This window comes from Silene latifolia, chromosome Y (assembly GCF_048544455.1).
Source record: "Silene latifolia isolate original U9 population chromosome Y, ASM4854445v1, whole genome shotgun sequence".
Taxonomy (NCBI): domain Eukaryota; kingdom Viridiplantae; phylum Streptophyta; class Magnoliopsida; order Caryophyllales; family Caryophyllaceae; genus Silene; species Silene latifolia.
In genome coordinates, this window is record NC_133538.1 from 401,142,994 (window position 1) to 401,170,095 (window position 27,102).

The following is a 27,102-nucleotide window of genomic DNA, read 5'->3' on the forward strand; positions in this document are numbered from 1 at the left end:
ACTAGGATCAATAAAGCTCCGTGGCTGCGGGGGTCCGACCCTTTCAAGGCACATGTAGCGTCGAAAACCGAGGGACATTCCGAGCAACAATGCATTGTCCAGGACATTTCCCCCTAACGCACTAGGATCAATAAAGCTCCGTGGCTGCGGGGGTCCGACCCTTTCAAGGCACATGTAGCGTCGAAAACCGAGGGACATTCCGAGGGACATTCCGAGGGACGAGGGACAACCCGGCTCAAGGCGTATCAGAATCGGCAATCGAGAAACAAAGCATCGATTAGATTACATGGTGATCAAACAACGCTCAATAATCGGTTCGGGACACAATATTATGACTACCCATACATCAGCGCATCATCGGCTTGGTCTTTGTGATAACTCACTAGCAAGCGGATTTCTTCGCTAATGACTCTCATCATTGCAATCCTTACTTATCGACTAAAGATTGTGGCCTTACTCATTAGCACCTAATCACTCCGAGGGAAAACCAAGGGGCAACGATTCTCAAAAGCCTGAGGCAGATTCGAGTAAGCGGCTCTTGCACGAAGCTTTAGATAGGAATAAAGAGCTCACCCAGGAGAGGGATGAATTGGAGTTCAAGCTTGATGATGCTTCCCTCTATTTCTATATTAAGGGGAAGGTTGCTGCCATGTCAGAGCTTGTTGAGGCTAGGGAAAAATGGAACCCTGAAGCTGAGATGGCTTTTGCTACTTCAAAGTATCCTGACCTGCATAACATGGGAAATGAACAAGAGGTGGACTCTCCAGGGGAGCAAGATGTTGATGCTGATCCGGCCAGGGGTAGAATTAGTGGTACTGTTTCCAAGGAGAAGCAGTAGTTTGATTTTCTTAGTTGGTATTTGGCCCATCCAGAGGGGATGTCCCTGGACGAACAATTTTATTTTCTTTTTCTGTCTCTATTCAGGTCGGGGAGACTATCCCTGGCCTCTATAAATATTTTGGTGCCTTTGCCCCAGGGGGGAAGGGCTTTATTAATATAGGCATGGTGGCCTTTTTTGGCTGATTTTGCTTTTTTGACTTTGCTTGAGCCTGTGAGTTTTTCTTTTTCTAATCCTGTTGGAGCTGTCAAAATTTTTGTTTGGTTAACCTGCAAAGTATTTTTGATTTATCCTGTTATTTGAACTGTCGTGAGTAATTCAACCAAGTATGATTTTTTGCCATAATGGTTGAAGGGGTGGGAAAACCGTCTTGTCAGGAGGGCTTATGTCCCCTGCCTGACTGGAAGGCTTGGTATTCGGCCTGTAAGGAGGGCTTTTAGACTGATGGTCGGGAGAGAACACCCTTGCACCTGTATTGCTGCGTCCAGCCGTTTGTAAACATTGGCAGTAAACCTAGTGAGGTCAGGCAACTATTTCATGCCTGCTTGGTCCTGGCATTTACTGTATCCGGTGATGGTTACAACTCGTCAGGCACAGTTAAGTGCAAAGTTTTATTTCAGAATTTGATATATAGTAGAGTAGCCATCAATCCTGAATATTTATGCATATAAACATCTATCATGTATAATTGTTCAGGATTCAAAAAAGTGAGAGAAAATGGGATAGTTAAATATATAGATATGAGTTGCATACAAAGCATATAAACCCGTAATTTTTCAGGTAGCACATCAGGTTGAGTAATGATATGAGTTTGTACCTGATTGTAGACTGATCTGGTTTTTACATATGGAATAATTTTAAATGGGTTACATTCCAGGATCTTGGGATCCTTTCTCCTTCTAGTGTTTGGAGCCTGTATGCTCCCTGTCCAACAATTGAATCAATTAAGTAAGGGACTTCTCATGTGGGGGCCAGCTTGCTAGCTGATTTTTCTTTTTTATTCGGAAAACCTTTGCGTAAGACAATGTCTCCTACCCTGAAGACTCTGATTTTGACATTTTTGTTGTAAGTCCTGGCAACTGCTTTTTGTTATGATGATATCCTGATTTTGGCAGCATCTCTTAGCTCTTCTGTTAAAACCAGGTTATCTTGCATCAGGTTTCTGTTTGTTTCTACATTGTTCAGGCTGTACCTTGATGTTGGCACCCGTACTTCTGCAGGAATGACAGCTTCACAGCCGTACACCAAGGAATAAGGTGTTTGGCATGTTGATGTCTTTGGAGTTGTCATGTCCGCCCATAGTACTAATGGAAGTTCCTCAGCCCATCTGCCTCATCTTCTTTTTAGCTTCTTTTTTAAGCAGCTTATGACTACCTTGTTGCTGGATTTGGCTTGGCCATTAGCTTTTGGGTATCCAGGAGTTAACGTTACCAGGTTGATATTCCATTCTTGGCAAAATGCTTGGGTGTTTTTCCCCACAAATTGGGTTCCATTATCACATACTATTTCTGATGGTACTTCATATCTTTAAATGATGTTTGTCCTGATGAAGGATATTACTTCTTTTTCAGTTACTTGCCTGAAAGTGTCAGCCTCAATCCATTTGGAGAAGTAATCGGTCATAGCCAACATGAATACTTTTTGTCCTGGAGCTACATGCAGTTTTCCCACAATATCCATGCCCTACTTTATGAATGGCTAGGGTGCGGAAATTGAATGAAGGAGCTCAGATGGCTAATGTATGATTGGTGCATGGACTTGGCAGGCTTCGCATTTTGATGAATATTCCAGGCAGTCAGCCCTCAGTGTAAGCCAGTAGTAGCCTGTCCTGAGAACTTTACTTGCCAGGCTCTTTCCTCCTTTGTGGTTACCACAGTGTCCATCATGTATTTCTTGAAGTACTATTTTGGCTTCGTCAGGCTCCAAGCATCTCAGGTATGGTCCAGCCTGCGATCTCTTGAATAGAGTGTTATTGATAATAGCATAAGTTGAAGCTCTAATTTTAAGAGCCCTTGCTTCGCGTCTACCCTGAGGTAATATTCCTCGGAGAAACCAATCATAATAGGGTTTGGTCCAAGAATTACTATCCTATGTGATAGGGTTCACTTGTTCAAGCTTACTGATGGCCGGCTCTAATAAATGAACAATTGGTATTTTATCGAAAACTGTAGGGGTGAAATTTGAACCTAGGCTGGCCAAAGCATTAGCCTGGGTGCTCAAGTCTCTTGATATTTGATCTATATCAAATAAAGCAAATGTAGTGGTAAGGTTTTTTGCATATTCTAAATACGAAATCATTTTTGCATCCTTAGCCGTATAAATTCCCTTTATTTGATTAACGATTAGAAGTGAATCAGTTTTTACCTTTAGGTTTTGAACACCGAGGTCTAGACATACATTTAAGCCTGCTATCAGAGCTTCATATTCTGCTTCATTGTTTGTAGCTTTAAACTCACAGCTTATAGCATGTGCTAACATATATCCTTGTGGTGATTTGAGCACTAATCCTAACCCTGTCGCCCTGGCGTTGGATGCCCCATCTATAAACAAGGTCCATTCTTGGTCTGGGTTTTATTTTCTAATTGGTTGACCTCTTTTTTAAGGTCAGGTTCCAGGTTAGGGCTAAAGTCAGCCACAAAGTCTGCTAGGGCCTGCGATTTGATCGCCGCCCTGGGTTCAAAGGAGATATCGTGTGTGCTAATTTGCACTGACCATTTGTCCATCCTGCCTGATAATTCAGGCTTACGTAGGACAGATTTTATGGGGAGGTTGGTCCTGACTATAATGGGGTAGCTTTCAAAATAAGGTCGCAATTTAATACATGACATGATCAAAGCTAAAACATATTTCTCAAGTAATCCATACCTCATCTCAGCATCCAGCAGGCTTTTACTTACATAATAAACCGGGTGTTATTGGCCATCCTATTCTTTTACTAGGATTGCACTGACTGTTGTGTCAGTAACGGATAAGTATACTGACAGGGGTTCTTCCTTCTCTGGTTTAGCCAGTAAGGGTGGAGATGATAGATAAGATTTCAGGTCTTGAGAGGTTGTCTCATGTTCATCCGTCCATTGGAATTTTTTATTCTTTCCGAGGAGGTTATAAAATGTTTTGCACCTCTCAGAGGATCTTGATATGAAACGGTTTAGGACAGCTACCGGCCTGTCAATTTTTGGATATCCTTGACATATTTGGGTGATTGTAGTTCCAGGATAGCTTTTATCTGTTCAGGGCTGGCTTCTATGTTGTATTTCTGCAATATTTCGAATGTTATTTATAGATGCTTCACATGGTCTTTTGCATTTTTGGATTTTACCACCATGTCGTCTATGTACACCTCCATGATATCACCTATTTGGTCTTTAAACATCATGTTGACCAGGCGCTGGTACGTTGCCCCTGCATTCTTCAGGCCGAAAGGCATGGCAGTGTAACTGTAACACCCGCGAAATTCCCATTTTGACAATTATAATTTATTAAACCGTTTAATCACTCTATTTTATATTTTTGAATTATTCAATTTAATTAATGTTATTTCAAACACCATTTTCATAAAAGTAATATATATAAACACTCATTTATATAAAAATACGTATTATTAAATTATATTTTTGAGGCATAATTTATATAAGAATATATGTATACACATTTTTGGTCGGACAGTAATAGTGACACTAATAATAATACTTTCGGTTTTAAATTACGTTTAACATTAGACAGTCACATTTCACTTTGTACCTACTCTAAACTCGGACCAATCAAAAATTGACAACACGCTCATCTACCCTCTTACACTCTACCTTCATATAATTATTATTATTATTATTATAATTATAATTATTATATATACATATAATACACTCATACCCCACCCGTCTCCCTCACTCTTTCTTTCCTTCTTCTCCTTTATTTCGGATGAACAGCGGCAACAACAAAACACAACACCACCATTTTTTTCGATCTCAAAACCCAGATTTCATCTCCGTTTCTTAACCAAATTCCATGATTTTTGTACCAGTAGCTTCCCCTCTCCTTCCTCCTTCATTCTAGGTAAGAAAGTCAAGTTCTTGTCGAGTTTCGTTTTTGACCCGTCTTGTAGAAACCGCGGTTCAGCTGAAAAACCGACTCATTCTTGTGCTAGATGATGGACTCGAGGACCCAGATGAGAATTCTGGACGACTCACTCCGTTGAAGAAGTTATAAGGTAACGGTGATAGTTTACTCGACAAATGTCGAAATTCCCGTCTTTTGTGTCGCTTGTTGTGTTCTTGTTTGATAAAGCTCGATTCTTTTTACTTTCCCCTATTTGTAAGCTCAATTTTATCGCATCAACTCTGTCTTTTGCTCGGATTCGCTCATTGTTATTGGTGAGGTCGCGGTGTTAATTCCCGTCCCCAAATATTATTTGAATCGAATTGTTTTACATGGATTTTTCGAGTTTGGTTAAGTTAAGCTTGGTGAGTGTTATTCATGTTTAGCTGCGTTTTATTACCGTCTCAATCCTACTTTATATTCCGTCTGGAAATTTAGCTGGTATGGACTGTCGATTTTAGTTTGGAACCGCGACAGGGGGTTTTGTGAGCCCTGTTTTGGGGCGTTTTAATACAGGGTTTGGGACTGTTTTGATGCGACTGATCAGGCAGTTATATGCTGATGGGCGACTGTTTTATGCGTTGTTTATGGGCCGATAAAAATGTGTGCGTTTACCTTACAATTCCATGTTAGGGTCGTAATTTGGCTAGGTCGTATTCTATGTGTTAAACCCGTCTTTTGGTTGGTGTTGGCCTCGGTTTGGGGACTATGCTGGGGTCGTATGGCCTGGTTATGCATGGGCTACGGCCTGTTTCAGCATGGATTAAGGTTTGGTTTAGCATGGTTCCAATTTAGAGTAGTGATGGTGGCTGTTTGGTTCGGTGCAGGGGACTGTTGGTAGTCTGCGAAGGCAGTACCGTGGCCTTGTTTTGGCGAGTCTAGTGGTCTGGCCATGGCCTGGGCAGTGGCCTGGCGGGGGGCACGGGTTGAGTCCGTGTATGGTAAGCTATAGAGCCATGTGTGGGTGTTACTAATTAGCTCCTTGAGTCGTAGTTATGGATGGTTTTGGCGCAAGTTGGTCATTCGAATGATTTAAATCTCGTCTCATGCCTTATATGACTTAATTCGTTAAATATCGTTCATTCATATATTTTTCTCACAATAATCATAAATGTTGAATTTATTATTTATTCAAGTCAAAATTTGATGAAATGTCTCATTTACCTATGATATGAATATTTAATCCGTTCATTCTCATTTATTTATCGTATCTCAAATATGAGTGAATTATTCTACTTGTTTAATTAAATTGTGTCATTTATGATTGAATACTTGTTTGCTCATCTTAAATGGTTTATGTCAGTTTGTTTACATTTTTATTCAAGTGACAAATATTGAAGAAATGGGTTAATTATTCATATTCATGATTATGATCTGGCATGAAATGTCTCACTTGGATTATCATCGGTTCATTACTTGTAGTAGTCTCTTTCCAAGTTGATTCGTATCGCTTGGTTGAGTCGTATTCTTGATAATGCCTCTATGATATACCGTATTGCTTGACTTATCTTTACGCCTCTTTCGGGCTGTCCTGCCGATTGTGGGTTTAGCTCATATCTTCCGCCTCTTTCGGACTGTCCTGCCGATTGTGGGTGCTCGATTTCCGATTTAGCGTTTGGGTCTTGGATGCGGACTGTCCTGCCGCATGTCGAATCGGGAACTGTGTTGTCCCGAGAGTCTGGCCAGATTTAGACTAGGACTGAGTCTTGGGAGTACCATTGTCTTCCTATCAGGGGAATTATATATTTATATATGAGTAGTAAAGGTCTTGCTTGGTTATAGATATTGGTATTTGTCTTTCATGTGTTGTTTGACTTGGTCCTATCGGATACTAGGGGTGAGCTATAAGCCCTCTAGTTGCGATATGATCGTCGAGATTGATGTTCCCATCCGTGCTTATGGTGAGATACAAGTCATAAGTATGAATGTGACATTAGTAGCCATGTCCCGTGCAATGTTTGCTAAGTGGTTTTCCAAATAATGGCTACGGTTTCTATTCTTGTAACTTGCATTGATTGGCCCCCTTAACTGTTTCACATGATTTGGATTCGAATCTCACATCTATGTTGTAGTTCCTTGAAATGCGTGCTTTTGCATAAATGACCGTATTCTTATGTTTCATATTTATTAATTATTTAACATGAATAATGAGTCTCTTTTATGCTAATGTTGATCTATATTGTTCCATCTCATTTGATTTCCATATTTACATATAATTTGATATTCTTATCTTTTGTAAGTATCTTATATGACTTACCTGCTTTAGTTCTTTGTTATGTTCATTTTGACATTTTGTGGCTTGGAGAACCTTGAGTTACTCCCCCACTAACTGTGGTGTTCATGTTTACATGAATGACAGATATTAGTTGGTGCATCTATGGGGTGAAGACATGTGTGAGCTAGCGAGCACTTTGGCCTTTTAGTCGTTTCATTAGGATTGCTTAGACTCACCTTTTATTGTATTGTCATTTGAGGGATATATTTTCCCTCACCTTGACTATCACGTTTGTATAATTTAAACTTTATTTCCACACTCCTTATTTATGTTTTGGATTTTAATGAACCCGCGCTTTAATTTCTAAAAGTTTCAAAAACTTCCAAATTTCCGCTTGAATTTTATAAGTTATATTTTCCGCGCTATCGCTGGGTGTCACAGTTGGTATCAGAGCCTATGTTGCTCCCGACGCACACACGTGTACCCCAATTTAAATTTGAACTTGACCTTGAATAATGAATGAGAGATGGGTAGAAATAAGGACCTAAGTTGGCAGTCTCTTTGTGTATGATTCGTGGTAGGTTCTAACATGTTTGTTGATTGTCATCTGTTTTTGTGGCCTTGGATCGACAAACCATGAGCTTACTCGTGTTGGGATCAAGACTTGGTGCCTAATGCCGAAAACTGAAGATTTGTTCAACCTTTGAAGAATGCTTCTACTTCCTCGAGGATATTTCACATTCATTGTGTACCCTACCTCATTCTTTACTTCTTAATGTTTATTTCTTCTTCTAAACTCTCTTTTCTTTTTCCTTGGGAGTTACTCTTGTACCCTCCCAACTTGTCCTCTGTTCCTTGCTAATCTTTCTTTTACGCCTTTTAGATAGTTCTCTTTCTTGTGTGGGATGTTAACCTTGGTTGGATAACTTGGTTTGTGGAGTTTGTTGTGGTTGACCTATAACCCTAGCTTTGAGAGGTTGTGATGTTATAAAGACTTAGCTAGTGTGGTAGGAGATACCTGGATGTTTTTTTTTTATGCTTAGTTGCTTCACATGAAGTGAGTGTGCTTGATTAATGGAATTATTAGTGTTGTAAAGTGTGAGTTGCATATGCTACTAAGGTTATAGAACTTAGCCTTGTTGTTTATACTTGGAATTTGAGAATTTGGTAACTCGAGTATTGTTGCTTGGGGCTTTGACATGGCGTAGAGTTTATGATGAGAGCTTGGGAGGAAACACCTCTAGGACGTTGTTGGTCATTGGTGATGAAAGTGTTACTTGGAAGTTTGAGTTGAGCTTGAGGTTAGCATAGTCGGTATACTTTTGTGAGTGTTATGATAATTACATAAGAATCATGTTAGGGGAGAGTTGTTGTTAGTTTTGGAATCACATTTGAGTGTTCGCTTTGCAGTAATGAGGATTAGTAGCCAGAATTCTTGGAGATGTAATTATAAGTTAGGATCGATAGATGTTGAGCTGAGATGAGTTAGATGTTTTGGGTGGTTGTCTCATAACTTGGAGAATGTAACCATCGATGCTTTAGGTTTCAAGAGTATAACAAGATCTCCTTGGGATGATAGAATATGCAAAAGTTCTTTTGAATTCGGATTTTTGATTGAGGGTTTTACCATTTTGAGAAACTCATGGTTGACACTGGTTGGATATGAGTATAGCCTTGTTGGAACTTGAACCTTGGTCTTGTGGAAGTTGTTTGTACATGTATGGGGATTTGGAGTGGTGAAATCACACTTATAGTGAAGTACCTTGTTACATGGAATAACTTAGGATGAGATAACGTAAGTGTTTTGAGGAAATCCTTGGGGAGTGATGTGGTTATAAACTTTGTTGTTAGGAAGCTTTTGGAACCGTTTAGGATGATGTTGTTGTTTGAGGTTTGAGTACCTGGCATTTCCTTGTTGTCTAATTCCTTTCTTCTTTAACCTTAAGTGTTACCGTTCATACCTCTCTTTCTCGCTTTATCATTCTCCTCCTTTAAGTTTGGTACTCGTAACCTGTGAAACTCTATCTTTGACATCCTTGTTGACCTGACTTCAATTCTTACCCTAGGAAGTTCATCATAACTCTTTTGTTGGTAAAGTTTGGACCCTCTTAGCGTACTTTGTATTTATGTTGTCTAAATTGCTTTTCATTTCATACAATTTCTAAATATTTCAAGCTACCATTTGTGATTCGTTGTTAAGAACCTATATTACTCTTACGAAATTTACCTATTTTAAAAGGGTTGAAAATGAAAATTTGATTTAGCTCCCTACTTGTTCTTTGAATATAAACTTATTTATCATTATTTTAAGGACTAAACCCGAGATTTCTTTACATTTTACCCAATTTCTGTTAACCTTGATCTATTTATGATTTCTTTGTCAAAGTTTGATGTTATCCTTTCACAACTTGACTCCCTTTTGAGTTTAAAAGTGAAAGTTTTATTTTTATATTCTCTTTTGTGAAAGAAAATTTGAGTAGATTACCTTTTTCTTCTGATTTTAACGTTGATTGGATGTTAGAACTCGTTATTAGAGACGTTTAATAACTTGTTCTACGCTTGTCGGCGAATGATTTTTGTTTTAAATTTGTCTTTGACTTGGAAAGTTAGCGTTCTTGTGTGCACAACAAGAGCAATTTCGTTCCATGAATGAGACTTATACTTTTGAAAACTTTTCATTTACGTTTTTGAAAGTACCACGAATTTTGATTTATACAAATGATTTGCTTTTGACCATATCTTTGCGGAATGTGATGTTCTTGAATGCGCAACGTGAGCACTTCTGTTCCTTTGATGAGAATCTGGTTCTGTCGGAAAATTTTATTTGAATCTTTTGAGAGAATTTTAATACTTACGATAAGTAACCTTTTAACGTTTTGGTTGCCGATTTCAAAAGGTCCAATTTTATTTTTATGACCTTTCATTTCTACTTTCAAGTTTCGAGGACGAAACTTTTTAAAAGATGGGGTGATTGTAACACCCGTGAAATTCCCATTTTGACCATTATAATTTATTAAACCGTTTAATCACTCTATTTTATATTTTTGAATTATTCAATTTAATTAATGTTATTTCAAACACGATTTTCATAAAAGTAATATATATAAAAACTCATTTATATAAAAATACGTATTATTAAATTATATTTTTGAGACATAATTTATATAAGAATATATGTATACACATTTTTGGTCGGACAGTAATAGTGACACTAATAATAATACTTTCCGTTTTAAATTCCGTCTAATATTAGACAGTCACATTTCACTTTTTACCTACTCTAAACTCGGACGAATCGAAAATTGACAACACGCTCATCTACCCTCTTACACTTTACCTTTATATAATTATAATTATTATTATTATTATATATTATAATTATTATTATTATTATTATTATTATTATTATTATTATTATTATTATTATTATATACATATAATACACTCATACCCCACCCGTCCCCCTCACTCTTTCTTTCCTTCTTCTCCTTTATTTCGGATGAACAGCGGCACCAACAAAACACAGCACCACCATTTTTTTCGATCTCAAAACCCAGATTTCATCTCCGTTTCTCAACCAAATTCCATGATTTTTGTACCATTAGCTTCCCCTCTCCTTCCTCCTTCATTCTAGGTAAGAAAGCCGAGTTCTTGTCGAGTTTCGTTTTTGACCCGTCTTGTAGAAACCGTGGTTCAGCAGAAAAACCAACTCATTCTTGTGCTAGATGATGGACTCGAGGACCCAGACGGGAATTCTGGACGACTCACTCGGTTGAAGAAGTTATAAGGTAACGGTGATAGGTTACTCGACAAATGTCAAAATTCCCGTCTTTTGTGTCGCTTGTTGTGTTGTTGTTTGATAAAGCTCGATTCTTTTTTCTTTCCCCTATTTGTATGCTCAATTTTATCGCATCAATTCTGTCTTTTGCTCGGATTCGCCCGTTGTTATTCGTGAGGTCGCGGTGTTAATTTTTGTCCCCAAATATCGTTTGAATCGAACTGTTTTACATGGATTTTTCGAGTTTGATTAAGTTAAGCTTGGTGAGTGTTATTCATGTTTAGCTGCGTTTTATTTTCGTCTCAATCCTACTTTATGTTCCGTCTGGAAACTTAGCTGGTATGGACTGTCGATTTTAGTTTGGAACCGCGACAGGGGGTTTTGTGAGCCCTGTTTTGGGGCGTTTTAGTACAGGGTTTAGGACTGTTTTGATGCGACTGAGCAGGCGGTTATATGCTGATGGGCGACTGTTTTATGCGTTCTTTATGGGCCGATAAAAATGTGTGCTTTTACCTTACATTTCCATGTTAGGGTCGTAATTTGGCTAGGTCGTATTCTATGTGTTAAACCCGTCTTTTGGTTAGTGTTGGCCTCGGTTTGGGGACTATGCTGGGGTCGTATGGCCTGGTTGTGCATGGGCTACGTCCTATTTCAGCATGGATTAAGGTTTGGTTTAGCATGGCTGCAATTTAGAGTAGTGATGGTGGCTGTTTGGTTCGGTGCAGGGGACTGTTGGTAGTCTGCGAAGGTTGTACTGTGGCCTGGTTTTGGCGAGTCTGGTGGTCTGGCCATAGCCTGGGCAGTGGCCTGGCGAGGGGCACGGGTTGAATCCGTGTATGGTTAGCTGTAGGGCCATGTGTGGGTGTTACTAATTAGCTCCTTGAGTAGTAGTTACGGATGGTTTTGGTGCAAGTTGGTCATTCGAATGATTTAAATCTCCTCTCATGCCTTATGACTTAATTCGTTAAATATCGTTCATTCATATATTTTTCTCACAATAATCACAAATGTGGAATTTATTATTTATTCAAGTCAAAATTTCATGAAATGTCTCATTTACCTATGATATGAATTTTTAATCCGTTCATTCTCATTTATTTATCGTATCTTAAATATGAGTGAATTATTCTACTTGTTTAATTAAATTGAGTCATTTATGATTGAATGCTTATTTGCTCATCCTAAATGGTTTATGTCAGTTTGTTTACATTTTTATTCAAGTGACAAATATTGAGGAGATGGGTTACTTATTCATATTCATCATTATGATATGGCATGAAATGTCTCACTTGGATTATCATCGGTTCATTACTTGTAGTAGTCTCTTTCCAAGTTGATTCTTATCGCTTGGTTGAGTCGTATTCTTGATAATGCCTCTATGCTATACCGTATTGCTTGACTTATCTTTACGCCTCTTTCTGACTGTCCTGCCGATTGTGGGTTTAGCTCATATCTTCCGCCTCTTTCGGATTGTCCTGCCGATTGTGGGTTCTCGATTTCCGATTTAGGGTTCGGGTCTTGGATGCGGACTGTCCTGCCGCATGTCGAATCGGGAACTGTGTTGTCCTGAGAGTCTGGCCAGATATAGACTAGGACTGAGTCTTGGGAGTACCATTGTCGTCCTACTAGGGGCATTATATATTTATATATGAGTAGTAAAGGTCATGCTTGGTTATAGATATTGATATTTGTCTTTCATGTGTTGTTTGACTTGGTCCTATCGGATACTAGGGGTGAGCTATAAGCCCTCTAGTTGCGATATGATCGTCGGGATTGATGTTCCCATCCGTTCTTATGGTGAGATGCAAGCCATAATTATGAATGTGACATTAGTAGCCACGTCCCGTGCAATGTTTGCTTAGTGGTTTTCCAAATAATGGCTACGGTTTCTATTCTTGTAACTTGCATTGATTGACCCCCTTACTTAACTGTTTCACATGATTTAGATTATAATCTCACATCTATGTTGTAGTTCCTTGAAATGCGTGCTTTTGCATAAATGACCGTATTCTTATGTTTCATATTTATTTATTATTTCACATGAATAATGAGTCTCTTTTATGCTAATGTTGATCTATATTTTTCCATCTCATTTGATTGCCATATTTACATATAATTTTATATTCTTATCTTTTGTAAGTATCTTATACGACTTACCTGCTTTAGTTCTTTGTTATGTTCATTTTGACATTTTGTGGCTGGGAGAACCTTGAGTTACTCCCCACTGACTGTGGCGTTCATGTTTACATGAATGACAAGTATTAGTTGGTGCATCTATGGGGTGAAGACATTTGTGAGCTAGCGAGCACTATGGCGTTGTTGTCGGTTCATTAGAATTGCTTAGACTCACCTTTTATTGTATTGCCATTCGAGGGATATATTTTCCCTCACCTTGACTATCACGTTTGTATAATTTAAACTTTATTTCCACATTCTTTATTTATGTTTTGGATTTTAATGAACCCGCGCTTTAATTTCTAAAAGTTTCAAAAACTTCCAAATTTCCGTTTGAATTTTATAAGTTATATTTTCCGCGTTATCGCTGGGTGTGGTCGGGACTATATCTTTTCGGTAACTTCTCGTTAGGAGCACCTAGACCAAAACACAATTTATAGCTTCACAAACAACTCTACAATTAGTAAAGAGGCAAGTAAAGGTCAGATCCCAAGGGACGGGAATTGAGATGAGATTTCTATTGCAACTAGTGGTGTCTTAGGGGTGTTACAATTGGGGTTGATGTAAAAGGTCACTAAACTAAATAGCAATGAAAGTAAACAAGCAAGATGAATTAAAAGGGTTGTAAACAATTGATAAAAAGCACTAGGGTGTCATGGGGGATTCGTGGGAATTGATCATACAAACATGTTCTCAAATTATAAGCAAGTAATTATTGTTGTGATGGATCGAGTTGTTTTATATCTTACAATCCTAGGAAAGTTTGGGTCCCGGGGCCGAATCGATTAGATTGTACAACACCTACAAGTCGACTTAGTCTTCCCTACTCAACAACATGTATGGTCTAATGAGACTCGAGTTAGTTTATGTCTTACATGTCTCATTGAAAAGATAGGTGATGGGTAAAAAATGCAAGGATTCATAGGCTCACATTTCATCAAACATAACATGTGCATGAGTTGAGATCACAACAAGCAAGCAAAATAAACTATGAAATCATATTAATTTAAGGATGAATCATTCCCGATGTTGGTTTTCCCTAATTACCCATTAAGCCTAACTAAGGAACTACTCACTCATTATCATGTTGAACATGCTAGCAAGGTTGTCAATCATACCAACAAAGTGAAACATGATGAATAAATGAAAGTGATTAACAATAATTAAAGAGGGATTAAGAGAATTATACCTACTAATATTTCCAATAATAAAGCAAAGAATAAAAGAAGTACTTGATGCTTGATTGGAAGGTTGTCAATCTCCCAATAATAACCCAAATAATCTTCAATTACCCATAATAAAGGATGAACAAAAGAGAGATTAAGGAAATAAAACTTATATTAAAACTTGATTAATTGTTGATTACAAGATTAAAGAGAGATTTGATTGATATTAACTACACTAAAGATTGCTAAGAAGAACATGCTCTTCTAATTAGACTAATGAGTTATTTATAGTGGGGATTAGGTGTAGGAATTAGGGTTAACTAAGGGCTTAAATGACGATTAAGTCCCTACTTAAGGAAACGCCGGTCTTTTTGGAAGGATGGGCATCTTTCTTGAAGCTTGAAGAAACAAAATTGGTCTGCCTTGGAATCCGGGCGTCTTTAGCACGGGACGGGCGGATTCGGTTCTCTCTGCCCGGGCGTCTTGTGGAGAAGACGGGCGTCTTCTGGAGCTGCTGCCCGGGCGTCTTGGGGAGAAGACGCACGGATTGTGGTGATGGAGACGGGCGTCTTCTGGGGAAGACGCACGGATTGCTGGGCAGTCTACTTTCTTCTTCTTTTCTTACTTTTTCTTCTAAAATCCTTGGGGATTTCCTCGGAGATGCAAGGATCTTTTCTCATCATTGCCCATCTACTATAGTATCTACAAAGGCCTTCCAATCTTGTCTCTCCTTGATGCTTGGTCATTTGAATTCAATCAATTTAGTCTCATTTTGCCATGAAAATGCAAGGTTTGCACTCCTTTCCTACCAAGGGATAAAAACCTCAAAGAATATACAAAACAAAGAACTAAAGACAATAAATGACCCAAATATGCACTAAAAAGAATGGGAACAAGGCTAATTCGGGGACTAAATATGCTCTAATTATGGTCACATCAAATATCCCCAAACCGAACCTTTGCTCGTCCCGAGTAAAGAGGTGACAAAGACTAGGACCATTATTTAAACTAACCTAGTAACATAGCCGATATGAGACAATTAGCGGGTCTCACTCTGCCCCTTCAACTCACAACAAGACAACCATGAGGTAGGATGCCTTCTTGCAAGGCAAGGTGGGTCTTGCCAAAATGGCGATACATTCAAACATTAAGCACACAAAATCAAATAATGGATGCATCTACAAAAGAATAGCCACTTTCCTCATCTAAGTGGCGGAAATTATCTACAAGGGAAGCAATTCAAGGGTACACACTCCTTCATAGATGCAATTTCTTCAAACTACTAAGCCTAGAAGGATACCAATAAATCACCTCCAAGCTGTGTCAAGCTAGGGTACCTTTGTCCTCAATCGTTAAATACTTTTGTCAAGAATAGACTCCCTATGGTGTTAGAAATACTGGAGGATCGCGAAATTCCCCCTCTTGCCTAAGACAAGAAGAAGGGTCGTCCCCTCTCTACCATGCACAAAAATGGATACGATGGATAAAGGGATCGATAGATATTTGAGTTTCACTTTGGGTGTTTGCTTTTGTTTTTGTTTTTCCCCCCAATTTCTTGTGGCATTTAACATTTGAGAACACTTTCTTGCCATTTCTTTTTTATTTTTGGCATTTCAATACTTGACAACTTTCAACTTTTGCATTTTCTTTTGAACATTTTCAAAGTCACCCCATATGTAGTGAAGGTGGCTTATATTTGAAGCTTTAGGAGTTCTATTTTTGCTCCTCTTTTCATTTGATGAATATTTTTTTTTGCAAACTTTCTTTCACTTTTCATTTCATTGAACTCAAATTGATTTTATTTTGTGCCCATTCCCTTTGATGTCAAAAATGTGGTAGAACATGGATGATGGATGGATGCATGGTTTCAAGGGTCACCTTGGAATAAACGGTAGCCAAGGAGTTATCACACCACAAGGTACTCTTGACTAGGCCTTAATCCATGGGTCAAAGGATACTAGCATGACACATCTTAGGGTGTTTTACAAGTATTCTAACAAGCAAAGTCTTAAGAAGAAAAAGCATCTACTAGGGCCTATATACACTTGTCAAGCTTCCTAAGTAGACGGTTTCGCAAAATTTTCTAACATGCAACTACATGCCATGATGCAACTAACATATAAACATCCTAATGCAAATGATTCTACCAACTAATATGACATATACACTAAATGCAAGTCCTAAGTTCACATTGTTATACCGCATCAATCAAAATAGAGCCACATAGTCATTAACATAAAGAGGAAAAAGGAGATTGGAAAGATCATACCATGCGGTCTTCAATATCCTCATGTCTCGGATGTGGCGTAGTCGATCAATGTGAACAAGGATAAAACAAACACAATATATACATGACTATACTACAAAGGAAATGAACTTGTTTTTGGTTTTTCAATTTTTCAATTTTTATGGTTTTTCGAAATTTTTCAATTTTTTTTTGGATTTTTGAATATAAAAGTTAAGTTAGAATTCCCCATCCCCACACTAATATAGGCATTGTCCTCAATGGCCAAAATGATGGGAAATCATGCAAGAATGATGCATGAATTCTACACTAAATGCAAGCTACACTAATCTACACTACATGATGCATGGTTTTTTTGTTTATGACGGAGAGCGTAATTTAGATTACCTCCCGTTTCGTATGCATGTACTTCCCCAAACCGAGTTAGACATTATTTCTAATGTCCTAAGCTTGGGTGTAGTTCATGCACACAAGATGCAATGCATGAAACTAAATTTGTCATTTTGGATTTTCAAAAAATGGGAACAATGAAATAAGAACAACTCAATGGGGCCGAGGTGTTAGTCCTATATATTTCTAGGACTACTCCAACCATGATCAAGATAAATAAATAAAACAAAGAAAGAAGTAAGCAAACCTCAAGAGGGTAGGAGCCTCCAAAGCTTGCTAATCTTCCACCATATCATCATTATCATCATCTTCCTCAATAGAAGTGGACTCATCACCACTTCCTTCTTCACTTTCTTGTTCACTTTTTTCATCATCCTCTTCTTCTTCTTCACTAGCTTCTTTATCAATGCTATCAACAACCGCATCACCGACAACCTCATCGTCACCCGGAATCTCACCTCTAGATGCACTCGAAAAGAAGACTTCCCTATCCGCCCAACTAGGCAAAGGACATGAAGGATCAAGTAGTCCTTGCCTAGCTAAATGAAGGAGGGGTGGATATTGGGCTAAGTAAGCATCTTCCCGATCCTTAAAAGCTTGCTTGTGCATCTCTTGCATAAGAAGAGTCATATAATCTTTGCTTGCTTCAACACCTTGGGGTTTGAACTCTTGGTACTTGAAAGGATAAGGTGGTGTGACAATGGAAGAGGAGGGCATTTCAATTTCACCCCTTTGTTGTCGGATGATGTATTCGGCTTCTTTTGAGAGGGGAAAGAGGTAGTTGGTCCGATGGACACTCAAACGACAAAACTTAGAAGGCAAAGTAAAAGATCTAGCCTCACTAGTGAGCCACCCATATTTGGTGTCAAGAGGGTTATGAGTAACCCACTTGTACTTGTTAATCATAGCATCCAAATCAATGAGATGACCACCCTTTTTCGCCACATAATTGCTATCCTTGTTGAAGTTCGGATCAAAGTACTTAGCCAAAAGAGTGACTAGACCTCCATTCACAATAACGGTGGTGCCTTGCTTCCAACAATCAATATTTAGCCATCTTTCCACCAAAAGCCTTAGAGAATTGAAAGGCTTGGTGAACTCCCTTCCAATGTTTAAGGCCGACTCAAGAAGAACACAATCGAGCTTGGTAAAGTGGTTGGTGTCTTTTCTTGCAATGATGGTATTCCCGATGACCTTATACCACACTCTAATGCCCAGATGGTGGACTAATAGAGCGCGACTAGCATGATAGTTCTCAAATTTCCTTCCGGAAATCGCCTCCCAAAGAGGAGCGGGGTCGTACTTGCCAACATTCTTGAAATAACTAGGTGAATGACTAAGACCCAATGCTTTACCCATTTCCTCAAAGGTGATGCGCCTACTCACATTAGCAAGGCGAAACTCGATGTTTTCCATAGTCTCTACCTTTGTAACTTTCAAAGAACTCAAGAATTCTAAGGTAAGGGAGGGGTATGTCAATTCTTTTGTAGCAAACAATTTTCCCAACCCCATGGCTTCAAAGAAGGCTTTGGTTTGCTCAAGGACACCCAACTTATCTAAGGCATCTTCACAAATAAACTTGGTGGATAGAAAGGATTTTCTAGCATACTTGGTAAATGTTTCCCTATGGGAGTTAGAGATAAAAATTACCTCCGGATAGTTCGAAAGTTGAGCAATTTCTGGAGTTGTTGATGTTGTTGCTTCCAGGGGAGGTTGTTGTTGTTTCACTTCCAAGTTTGAACTAGCTATCACCATAGCCAATGAGGCTTTCTTTGCTTGAAGACTCTTTTGCTTTGTTTATAGTGCCTTTGCCTTAGGTGCCTTTGTTGCTCCTTTTGTCCTTGCCACTGATGATTTAACCAAGAAAAGAGTGAAAATCTTCAATTTCCAAGTATACCCAAATCGATTTTAAGGTGAAAGGCTTTGCCTTTATAATTTCAAAAATCGACTCAAAGGTTGAAGATTTTGGTGCTTGGTTTGATTTTTGTTGGAAGAGGAGTGATTAATTTTTGTTAGAAGGATGATTTGATTTGATTTTGATGAATGTGGTTGAGGAAATCTTGTTTTTGTGATGGAGAGGATGAGGGTTTTGAGTTTTGGGGTTTATGGGTAGTGTTTTGAATGAAGGAATGAAGAAATGAATGGGGGATGGGGTTTATAAAAGACCCGAAAAATTTGAATTGCAGGGGGAAGACGGATGTCTTTCCTTCGGGACGCTCGGATTCTGCCTATTTGGGGTTGAGAATTCTCGCCTAAAGACGGGCGTCATTCAGCAAAGACGCTCGGATTGTTCAACTGCGGGACGGGCATCTTTCACTGAAGACGGGCGGATTCCTTTCCAGTGATTTTTCTTGTTTTTCTCAGCCAAAAAGACGGGCGTCTTTTCTTGCAGGACGGGCGTCTTTCTGGAGACGGGCGGATTCTTTTGCAGGACGCTCGGATTTATCAACAGTCCCAAAATTTCAAAAATTCAGCTCAGAGGGACGGGCGTCTTTTGACAAATACGCCCGGGTTGCCTGAAGACGGGGGATTCTCTCGAAAACGCTCGGATTCTGCCCCTTTTACCCGGATTCAGTTCCATCCGTGTACTTGCATATCCCTTGTCATTTTTCATTCTTCAAAATCCCGTGTTCTTCATTGTGGGGGCACTACTAAGGTATGAATAGCCTAGGCAATTGCTATCCCCACACTAAGCTAAAGCACTACACATCAATTAAAATCATTAGTCCCTCCCTCACTTCTCTCAAAAATGATTATTATCTTGATCAAGGCATAAAAATCCAAGAATGACAAAAATGCAATGTAAAAATTAAAATGCGAGTTAGGGAGTTAGAAATATTTACAAATGGTGATTTAGGGAGGACTCCACCAAACTCTCATCCTTAGTGAGATGTCATGGGGGCATGCCAAAGGTGTTGTTGATGTTGCTCAACACCTTGAAGAAGTAATCAAAAGCTTGTTCATTATAATGATAAAGATCTTCAATAGATCTTTGCCCTTATTGTCGGTCTTGATCGATAGCATTACCAATATAAGGATTGAAAATCCCTTCAAACTCATCGTCCCAAAGACCACAAACTTCATCTACTTGATCACTAAAGATCTCTTGAGGTGATAGAGACAAATCTCCCATTTTCTTGTTTTGGCAAATGAGGCCATCCTCTTCATTGCTTGACTTTGGTGAGCTTTTCAAGCTCTCTTTGTTACAATTCACTTGCTCTTTGAATGGAGCATCTTCAATTTTCTTCTTCCATTGAAATTCCGACTTCTTCCTGTCATCCTTCCGGCTATAATGATCAACCATAAAACATGGTTCATGCAAACGGGGAGCTCTCATGGTCTTGTCAAGATTGAAAGTTATGCTCTCATATCCCACTTCTAGAGTGAGCTCTTCATGCTTCACATCAATCGCCGCACCCGCGGTGTGTAAGAAAGGTCTTCCTAGAATGATCGGAATGTTGAAATCTTCTTCCATGTCAACAATGACAAAGTCCACCGGGATGAAAAATTTCCCAATTCGTACGGGAACATCTTCCCATATCCCTAATGGTGTCTTCGTCGATCTATCGGCCATTTGGAGTGTAAAATTGGTGCATTTAAGCTCTCTCATCCCCAACCTTTTACTTACCGAGTACAGCATAACACTCACACTAGCCCCTAGATCACATAAGGCTTTGTTGATCGTGGTGTCGCCAATGGTACACGGTATTGAGAAGCTTCCCGGATCTTTGAGTTTTGGAGGTGAACTCCCTTGAAGTATTGCACTACTCACCTTAGTGAAAGCGATAGTCTCAAGCTTCCGGATCGACTTCTTCTTTGTGAGGATGTCTTTCATGTATTTCGCATAGGCCGGCACGTGATTGATTAATTCCGTGAAAGGAATTGAGACTTCCAAATTCTTCACAATTTCCATAAATTTTCCAAGTTGGTCATCAAATTTGGGCTTGGCTTGACGACTTGGAAAAGGAAGTCTAATCACAATGGGCTCCTTCTCCTTGACCTTGTCTTCATTTTTCTTTGAAATTTCTTCTTTTGATGGTTCTCCATCCTTGGAGTTTTGCACAATTTCTTCTTTATCACTAGCTTCCACAACTTCATCCTCAACTTGCTTCTTCGGTGCTTCATACCTTGTACCACTTCTCAAGTGAATGGCACTAACCGTTTCATGTCTTGAGGGATTACTTTGAGGTGGTAATTGCCCCTTTTGTCTTTGTGAACTTGAAGATGCTAGTTGGGTCAATTGGGTTTCCAACATTTTGGTGTAAGCTAGGATGTTGTTGATGGTGGTTTCCTTTGCTTGACTATCTTTTTGCATTTGAGTGAAAAACTCTTGTTGATTTTTTTGCATTTGAAGGACCGCTTTTTTAACATCAAAACCTTGGTCATTTTATTGATTGTATGGAGATTGATTTTGGTAGCCTTGGTTTTGGTTATAAAAGGGTCTTTGATTTTGGTTTCCCATGGGAGGTGGGGTGTATGTTGTTTGAGGGTTTTGAACATTTTGGCTTTATTATGAGAGATTTGGATGGAATTTGGTGTTTTCATTGTAATAGTTGGAATAAGGGGTACCACTTTTGTATGCTTGGAAAGCATTCACTTGTTCATTTGTTCCCCTACATTCACTTTGGTCATGTCCCAAAGTTCCACAATTCTCACATATCCCACTTGGGATTGATGAAGATGCCGTCATGGCATTAACATGATGCTTTGGTGATTTTGAGGCTTCTTCAAGTCTAGCCATAGCTTTTTCAAACTTCAAATTGATGGTATCAATGTGATAACTAAGTTGAGCACCCAATTGAGTAATGGAGTCCACTTCATGCTTTCCTCCTCTAGTAGCCTTGCGAGGTCTACTATATTGTGAGTTATGGACCGTCATTTCCTCAATTTTGTTCCATGTTTGATTGTCATCAACTTCGGTGAACATTCCATTTGATCCCATGTTGAGAATGTTCCTTGAATCTTCATATAGACCGTTCCAAAATTGTTGTACCAAGAACCACTCGCTAAGTCCATGGTGAGGACATGAGCGACAAATTCCCTTAAATCGCTCCCAAGCTTCATACAAAGATTCTTCATCCCTTTGCTTAAAGCCCGTGATTTGAGCTCTTAGCATGTTAGTATTTTCCGGTGGATAGAACTTTTTGTAGAAAGCTAGAGCCAACTTTTTCCATGAATCAATTCCGAGAGTAGCCTTATCAAGGCCTTTCAACCATTGTTTCGCGGTGGCAATTAAAGAAAACGGAAATAAGACCCATCGAATTTGGTCTTGAGTTACACCGGTTTGAGAAATCGCATCACAATAGTCACAAAAAGTCTCCATATGAGAATGAGGGTCTTCACTAGGCATCCCCCCAAATTGGCTTCTTTCGACTAATTGGATAAATGCGGATTTGGCAATAAAATTTCCTGTTAGATGTTGTGGTGTGGGAGTACCATTGGGTAGGTTCTCCTCGGTGGGTACGGAATGTGATGAAAACTTAGGCATTGTGGGTTGATTTTGTGTTGTATTTTGTGTTGGGTTCTCCTCACCTTCTCTTGCAAAAGGGTTGATGAACTCAATAGTTGGTTGAATATCTACAACCTCACCAATACCTCTCAAAGTTCTCCTAGCAAGTCTTCTATTTGTTGTCAAAGTTCTTTCAATTTCACGATCAAAGGGTAACAAGTCACCGTGTGACCTTCTAGACATGCAAAATATCAAACAACTCGAAAACAATTAGAACAAACCTTGAGGAGTTTTACTTCCCCAAGGCAAAGAAAGACACAACTAATAACAATATAAGAAAATCTAAATCAAGTTAACACCGTCCCTGGCAATGGCGCCATTTTTTGGTCGGGACTATATCTTTTCGGTAACTTGTCGTTAGGAGCACCTAGACCAAAACACAATTTATAGCTTCACAAACAACTCTACAATTAGTAAAGAGGCAAGTAAAGGTCGGATCCCAAGGTACGGGAATTGAGATGAGATTTCTATTGTAACTAGTGGTGTCTTAGGGGTGTCACAATTGGGGTTGATGTAGAAGGTCACTAAACTAAATAGCAATGAAAGTAAACAAGCAAGATGAATTAAAAGGGTTGTAAACAATTGATAAAAAGCACTAGGGTGTCATGGGGTCATAGGGGATTCAAGGGAATTGATCATACAAACATGTTCTAAAATTATAAGCAAGCAATTATTGTTGTGATGGATCAAGTTGGTTTATATCTTAAAATCCTAGGAAAGTTTGGGTCCCGAAGCCGAATCAATTAGATTGTACAACACCTACAAGTCGACTTAGTCTTCCCTACTCAACAACATGCATGGTCTAATGAGACTCGAGTTAGTTTATGTCTTACAAGTCTCATTGAAAAGATAGGTGATGGGTAAAAAATGCAAGGATTCATAGGCTTACATTTCATCAAACATAACATGTCCATGAGTTGAGATCACAACAAGCAAGCAAAATAAACTATGAAAGCATATTAATTTAAGGATAAATCATTCCCCATGTTGGTTTCCCATAATTACCCATTAACCCTAGCTAAGGAACTACTCACTCATTATCATGTTGAACATGCTAGCAAGGTTGTCAATCATACCAACAAAGTGAAACATGATGAATAAATGAAAGTGATTAACAATAATTAAAGAGGAATTAAGAGAATTATACATACTAATGATTCCAATACTAAAGCAAAGAATAAAAGAAGTACTTGATGCTTGATTGGAAGGTTGTCAATCTCCCAATAATAACCAAAATAATCTTCAATTACCCAAAAGAAAGGATGAACAAAAGAGAGATTAAGGAAATAAAACTTATATTAAAACTTGATTAATTGTTGATTACAAGATTAAAGAGAGATTTGATTGATATTAACTACACTAAAGATTGCTAAGAAGAACATGCTCTTCTAATTAGACTAATGGGGTATTTATAGTGGGGATTAGGTGTAGGAATTAGGGTTAACTAAGGGCTTAAATGACGATTAAGTCCCTACTTAAGGAAACGCCGGTCTTTTTGAAGGATGGGCATCTTTCTTGAAGCTTGAAGAAATGAAATTGGTCTGCCTTGGAATCCGGTCGTCTTTAGCACGGGACAGGCAGATTCGGTGGTCTCTGCCCGGGCGTCTTCTGGAGCTGCTGCCCGGGCGTCTTGGGGAGAAGACGGACGGATTGTGGTGATGGAGATGGGCGTCTTCTGGGGAAGACGCACGGATTGCTGGGCAGTCTGCTTTCTTCTTCTTTTCTTCCTTTTTCTTCATAAAATCCTTGGGGATTTCCTCGGGGATGCAAGGATATTTTCTCATCATTTCCCATCTACTATAGTATGTACAAAGGCCTTCCAATCTTGTCTCTCCTTGATGCTTGGTCATTTGAATTCAATCAATTTAGTCTCATTTTGACATGAAAATGCAAGGTTTGCACTCCTTTCCTACCAAGGGATCAATACCTCAAAGAATATACAAAATAAAGAACTAAAGACAATAAATGACCCAAATATGCACTAAAAAGCATGGGAACAAGGCTAATTCGGGGACTAAATGTGCTCTAATTATGGTCACATCAGGGTGTCACAGTAACAGTATATGCCTCGGTCTGTAATGAATGCAGTACTTTCCTGGTCAGCAGGGTGCATCTTTATTTGATTGAATCCACTAGAAGCATCCATGAATGTCAGCATCTCATGGCCTGCTGTGGCGTCTACCATGGCATCAATATGGAGTAAAGGAAATGGATCTTTGGGACAAGCTTTGTTCAGGTCAGTGTAGTCTACACAGACTCTCCACTTTCCATTCTTTTCCTGCACAACAACCACATTAGCCAGCCATTCAGGGTACATTAGTTTCCTGATCATTCCCATATCCAAGAGTTTTTCCACTTCCTCATTAATTATGACATTTCTTCCAGCTACAAATTTTTGTCTTTTCTGTTGTACGGGCTTAAAAGATGAGTCAACATTGAGTTTATGTTTAATTATATCAGCACTAATTCCAGTCATATCAAAATGTGACCAAGCAAACCAAGATGATTTATTTTTAAGAAAATTTACCAGTTCGGGCCTGACACTATCTGGGGCGTCAGATCCTACTAAAACATACCTGTCAGGTTACTCAGGGTGCAGAATTACCTGATCTGTTTCCATTCTGGGAGGTGCTACATAAGTGCTCCTGACAGGGTACTGTAAATCCTATGCAAGGGACTTACCTGCCTTGGAAGGCTTCAAGGCTGTTGTGTAGCATTCCTAGGCTGTCTTGTGATCCTCTTTGACTGTGGCTATGCCCCAGTCTGTCGGTATCTTGATACACTGGTGATAGGTTGATGGTACGACCTTGACATTATGAATCCAGGGTCTACCCAAGATCGTGTTGTAAGATGACAGACAATCAAGGACTCCATATTTCTCATAGGATGAGACTCCTTCAACGTAGATTGGAAGGTGGATTTCTCTTATAGTGCTTGTAGTCTCTCCACTTAACCGTACCAAGACGCTGGATTTTTTGGTGATTTGGTCCTCGTTAATTTTCATGGCTTTCAGCACGTCAAGCATGATCAGGTTTACTAAGCTGCCTCCATCTACCAGGATCCTTCTTACTGTACGTAACGGTTCCAATCTTCATAGAAATTACCAGGCCATCATGATGAACATCAGGAATACCTACTAGGTCACAATCGTTGAAAGTGATTGTTGGGATATGATCTCGTTTGCAGGGTGAGACAGTCCTTGGCGTCCTGGCTATCTTTTTTGCTGCTGAACTGGTCAGGCCGCAGATTTCTGATCCACCAGATATGAATTTTACTTCATATATAGGAGGTGGTGGAGGGAGGCTGTGATCCTGCTTGTGCTCCTGATCCTCTTTGCCTTGGTTCGCATTCCTGCCTTTTGTCTTGATCTGGTCTTTTAAGTATCTGGATTTCAGCAGATAAGCCACTTCTTTTCTCAGGGTGAAACAGTCATCCATCGTGTGTCCAATGTCCATGTGGAATTCGCACCATTTGAAATTGTCCCTTCTAGGGTTGGGATTTTCCGACTTCCTGGGCCATCTGACTACTGATCCCATGTTGTCAAGTCTCTGGATTAATACTGCAATATCAACAATGAAGTTTTGTTCGAAAATAGGTGGAAAAATTTTAGCCTTACCTTTATACTCATGAGCCAGGTTAACTTCTGAATGATCTGGCCTGGAATATAGAGTAGGCCTGTAGTTGTTTCCTTTGTTGCTTTTCCTGTTGCTCTTTTCATAATCCTTTGGTCCACTGGGTGATCCAAGTTTGTAGCTCTTGTCTTCTTCTAGCCTAATAAAAGCAAGAGTTTTGGCCTGTACGTCTTCGAAGGTATGGCAGGGATACTTCGTGAGCTCGCTGTATAAGTTGCTGTGTGGTAGCAACCCCTGCCTGAATGCCTCCACCTGTGACACCCCGCGATAAAGCGGAAAATATAACTAATAAATTAAAGCGGAAATTTATGATATTTTTAAAACTTTTTACTACTAATTAAATATTAACACGCGGGTGCCAAAAATGAAATGAAACAAGTACTACAATAGACAAATTTAGGTTATTACAACCCAAGTCTAGAAGGCGGGGAAAAGATATCCCACGAATAAACAAATAAAGGGTTTCTAAACTAGAAAACTAAGGTCCAAGGGTTTAGTTCTCGCTAGCCCACACGTCTTTCCCACGCGAGCATCTTCACAACCTGTCATTCATGTAAACATGAATGCCACAGTCAGTGGGGAGTAACTCAAGGTTCTCCCACCCACAAAATGTCGAAACACAGATATACAAGAACATATTAGAACATCATAAATATAAACATTTGATGCAAGAACTCCGACGTGAGACTAACATTCAAAACAGGCGTAGTCAATCATAGATAAGGCATATGATACATCCAACTTTGAAAACCAAACAACATACAATACATGAAATAGGACTACTAACATCACATAATAAGCAAAGCATCCGGCGAAGAGGCTACCTTTAAAGCATGTCCGAGACACAAGTCCTTAAGTACCTTGGCTCAGCGGTTACCTTTAAAACATTTCCAAGGCACGACCTCTAAAGTATCTGGCTCAGCGGTTACCTTTAAAACATGTCCAAATACTACAAACAAGTACCCGACTGAGAGGTTATCTTTAAAACATGTCCGAGGTACAACAAACAAGTATATGGCTCAGCGTTTACCTTTAAAACATGGCCAAATACAACAAACA

The 27,102-nt window shown here is 39.1% G+C and overlaps 1 protein-coding gene and 1 non-coding gene across 2 annotated transcripts in view; both read left to right on the forward strand.

The window, feature by feature from the left end:
- The first annotated feature begins 736 nt into the window (after window positions 1-736).
- LOC141632193 (uncharacterized) overlaps window positions 737-27,102 on the forward strand; it is a 29,505-nt gene continuing 3,139 nt past the window's right edge. The window contains exons 1-2 of the mRNA XM_074444759.1: window positions 737-812; window positions 1,954-2,036. Of these exons, the coding sequence (XP_074300860.1) occupies window positions 737-812; window positions 1,954-2,036 (159 nt within the window). The remainder of the gene's footprint in view (window positions 813-1,953; window positions 2,037-27,102) is intronic.
- LOC141634661 (small nucleolar RNA R71) lies at window positions 21,912-22,018 on the forward strand. Its single transcript, XR_012539386.1, has one exon. It is a non-coding gene; the product is annotated as a small nucleolar RNA R71 (small nucleolar RNA).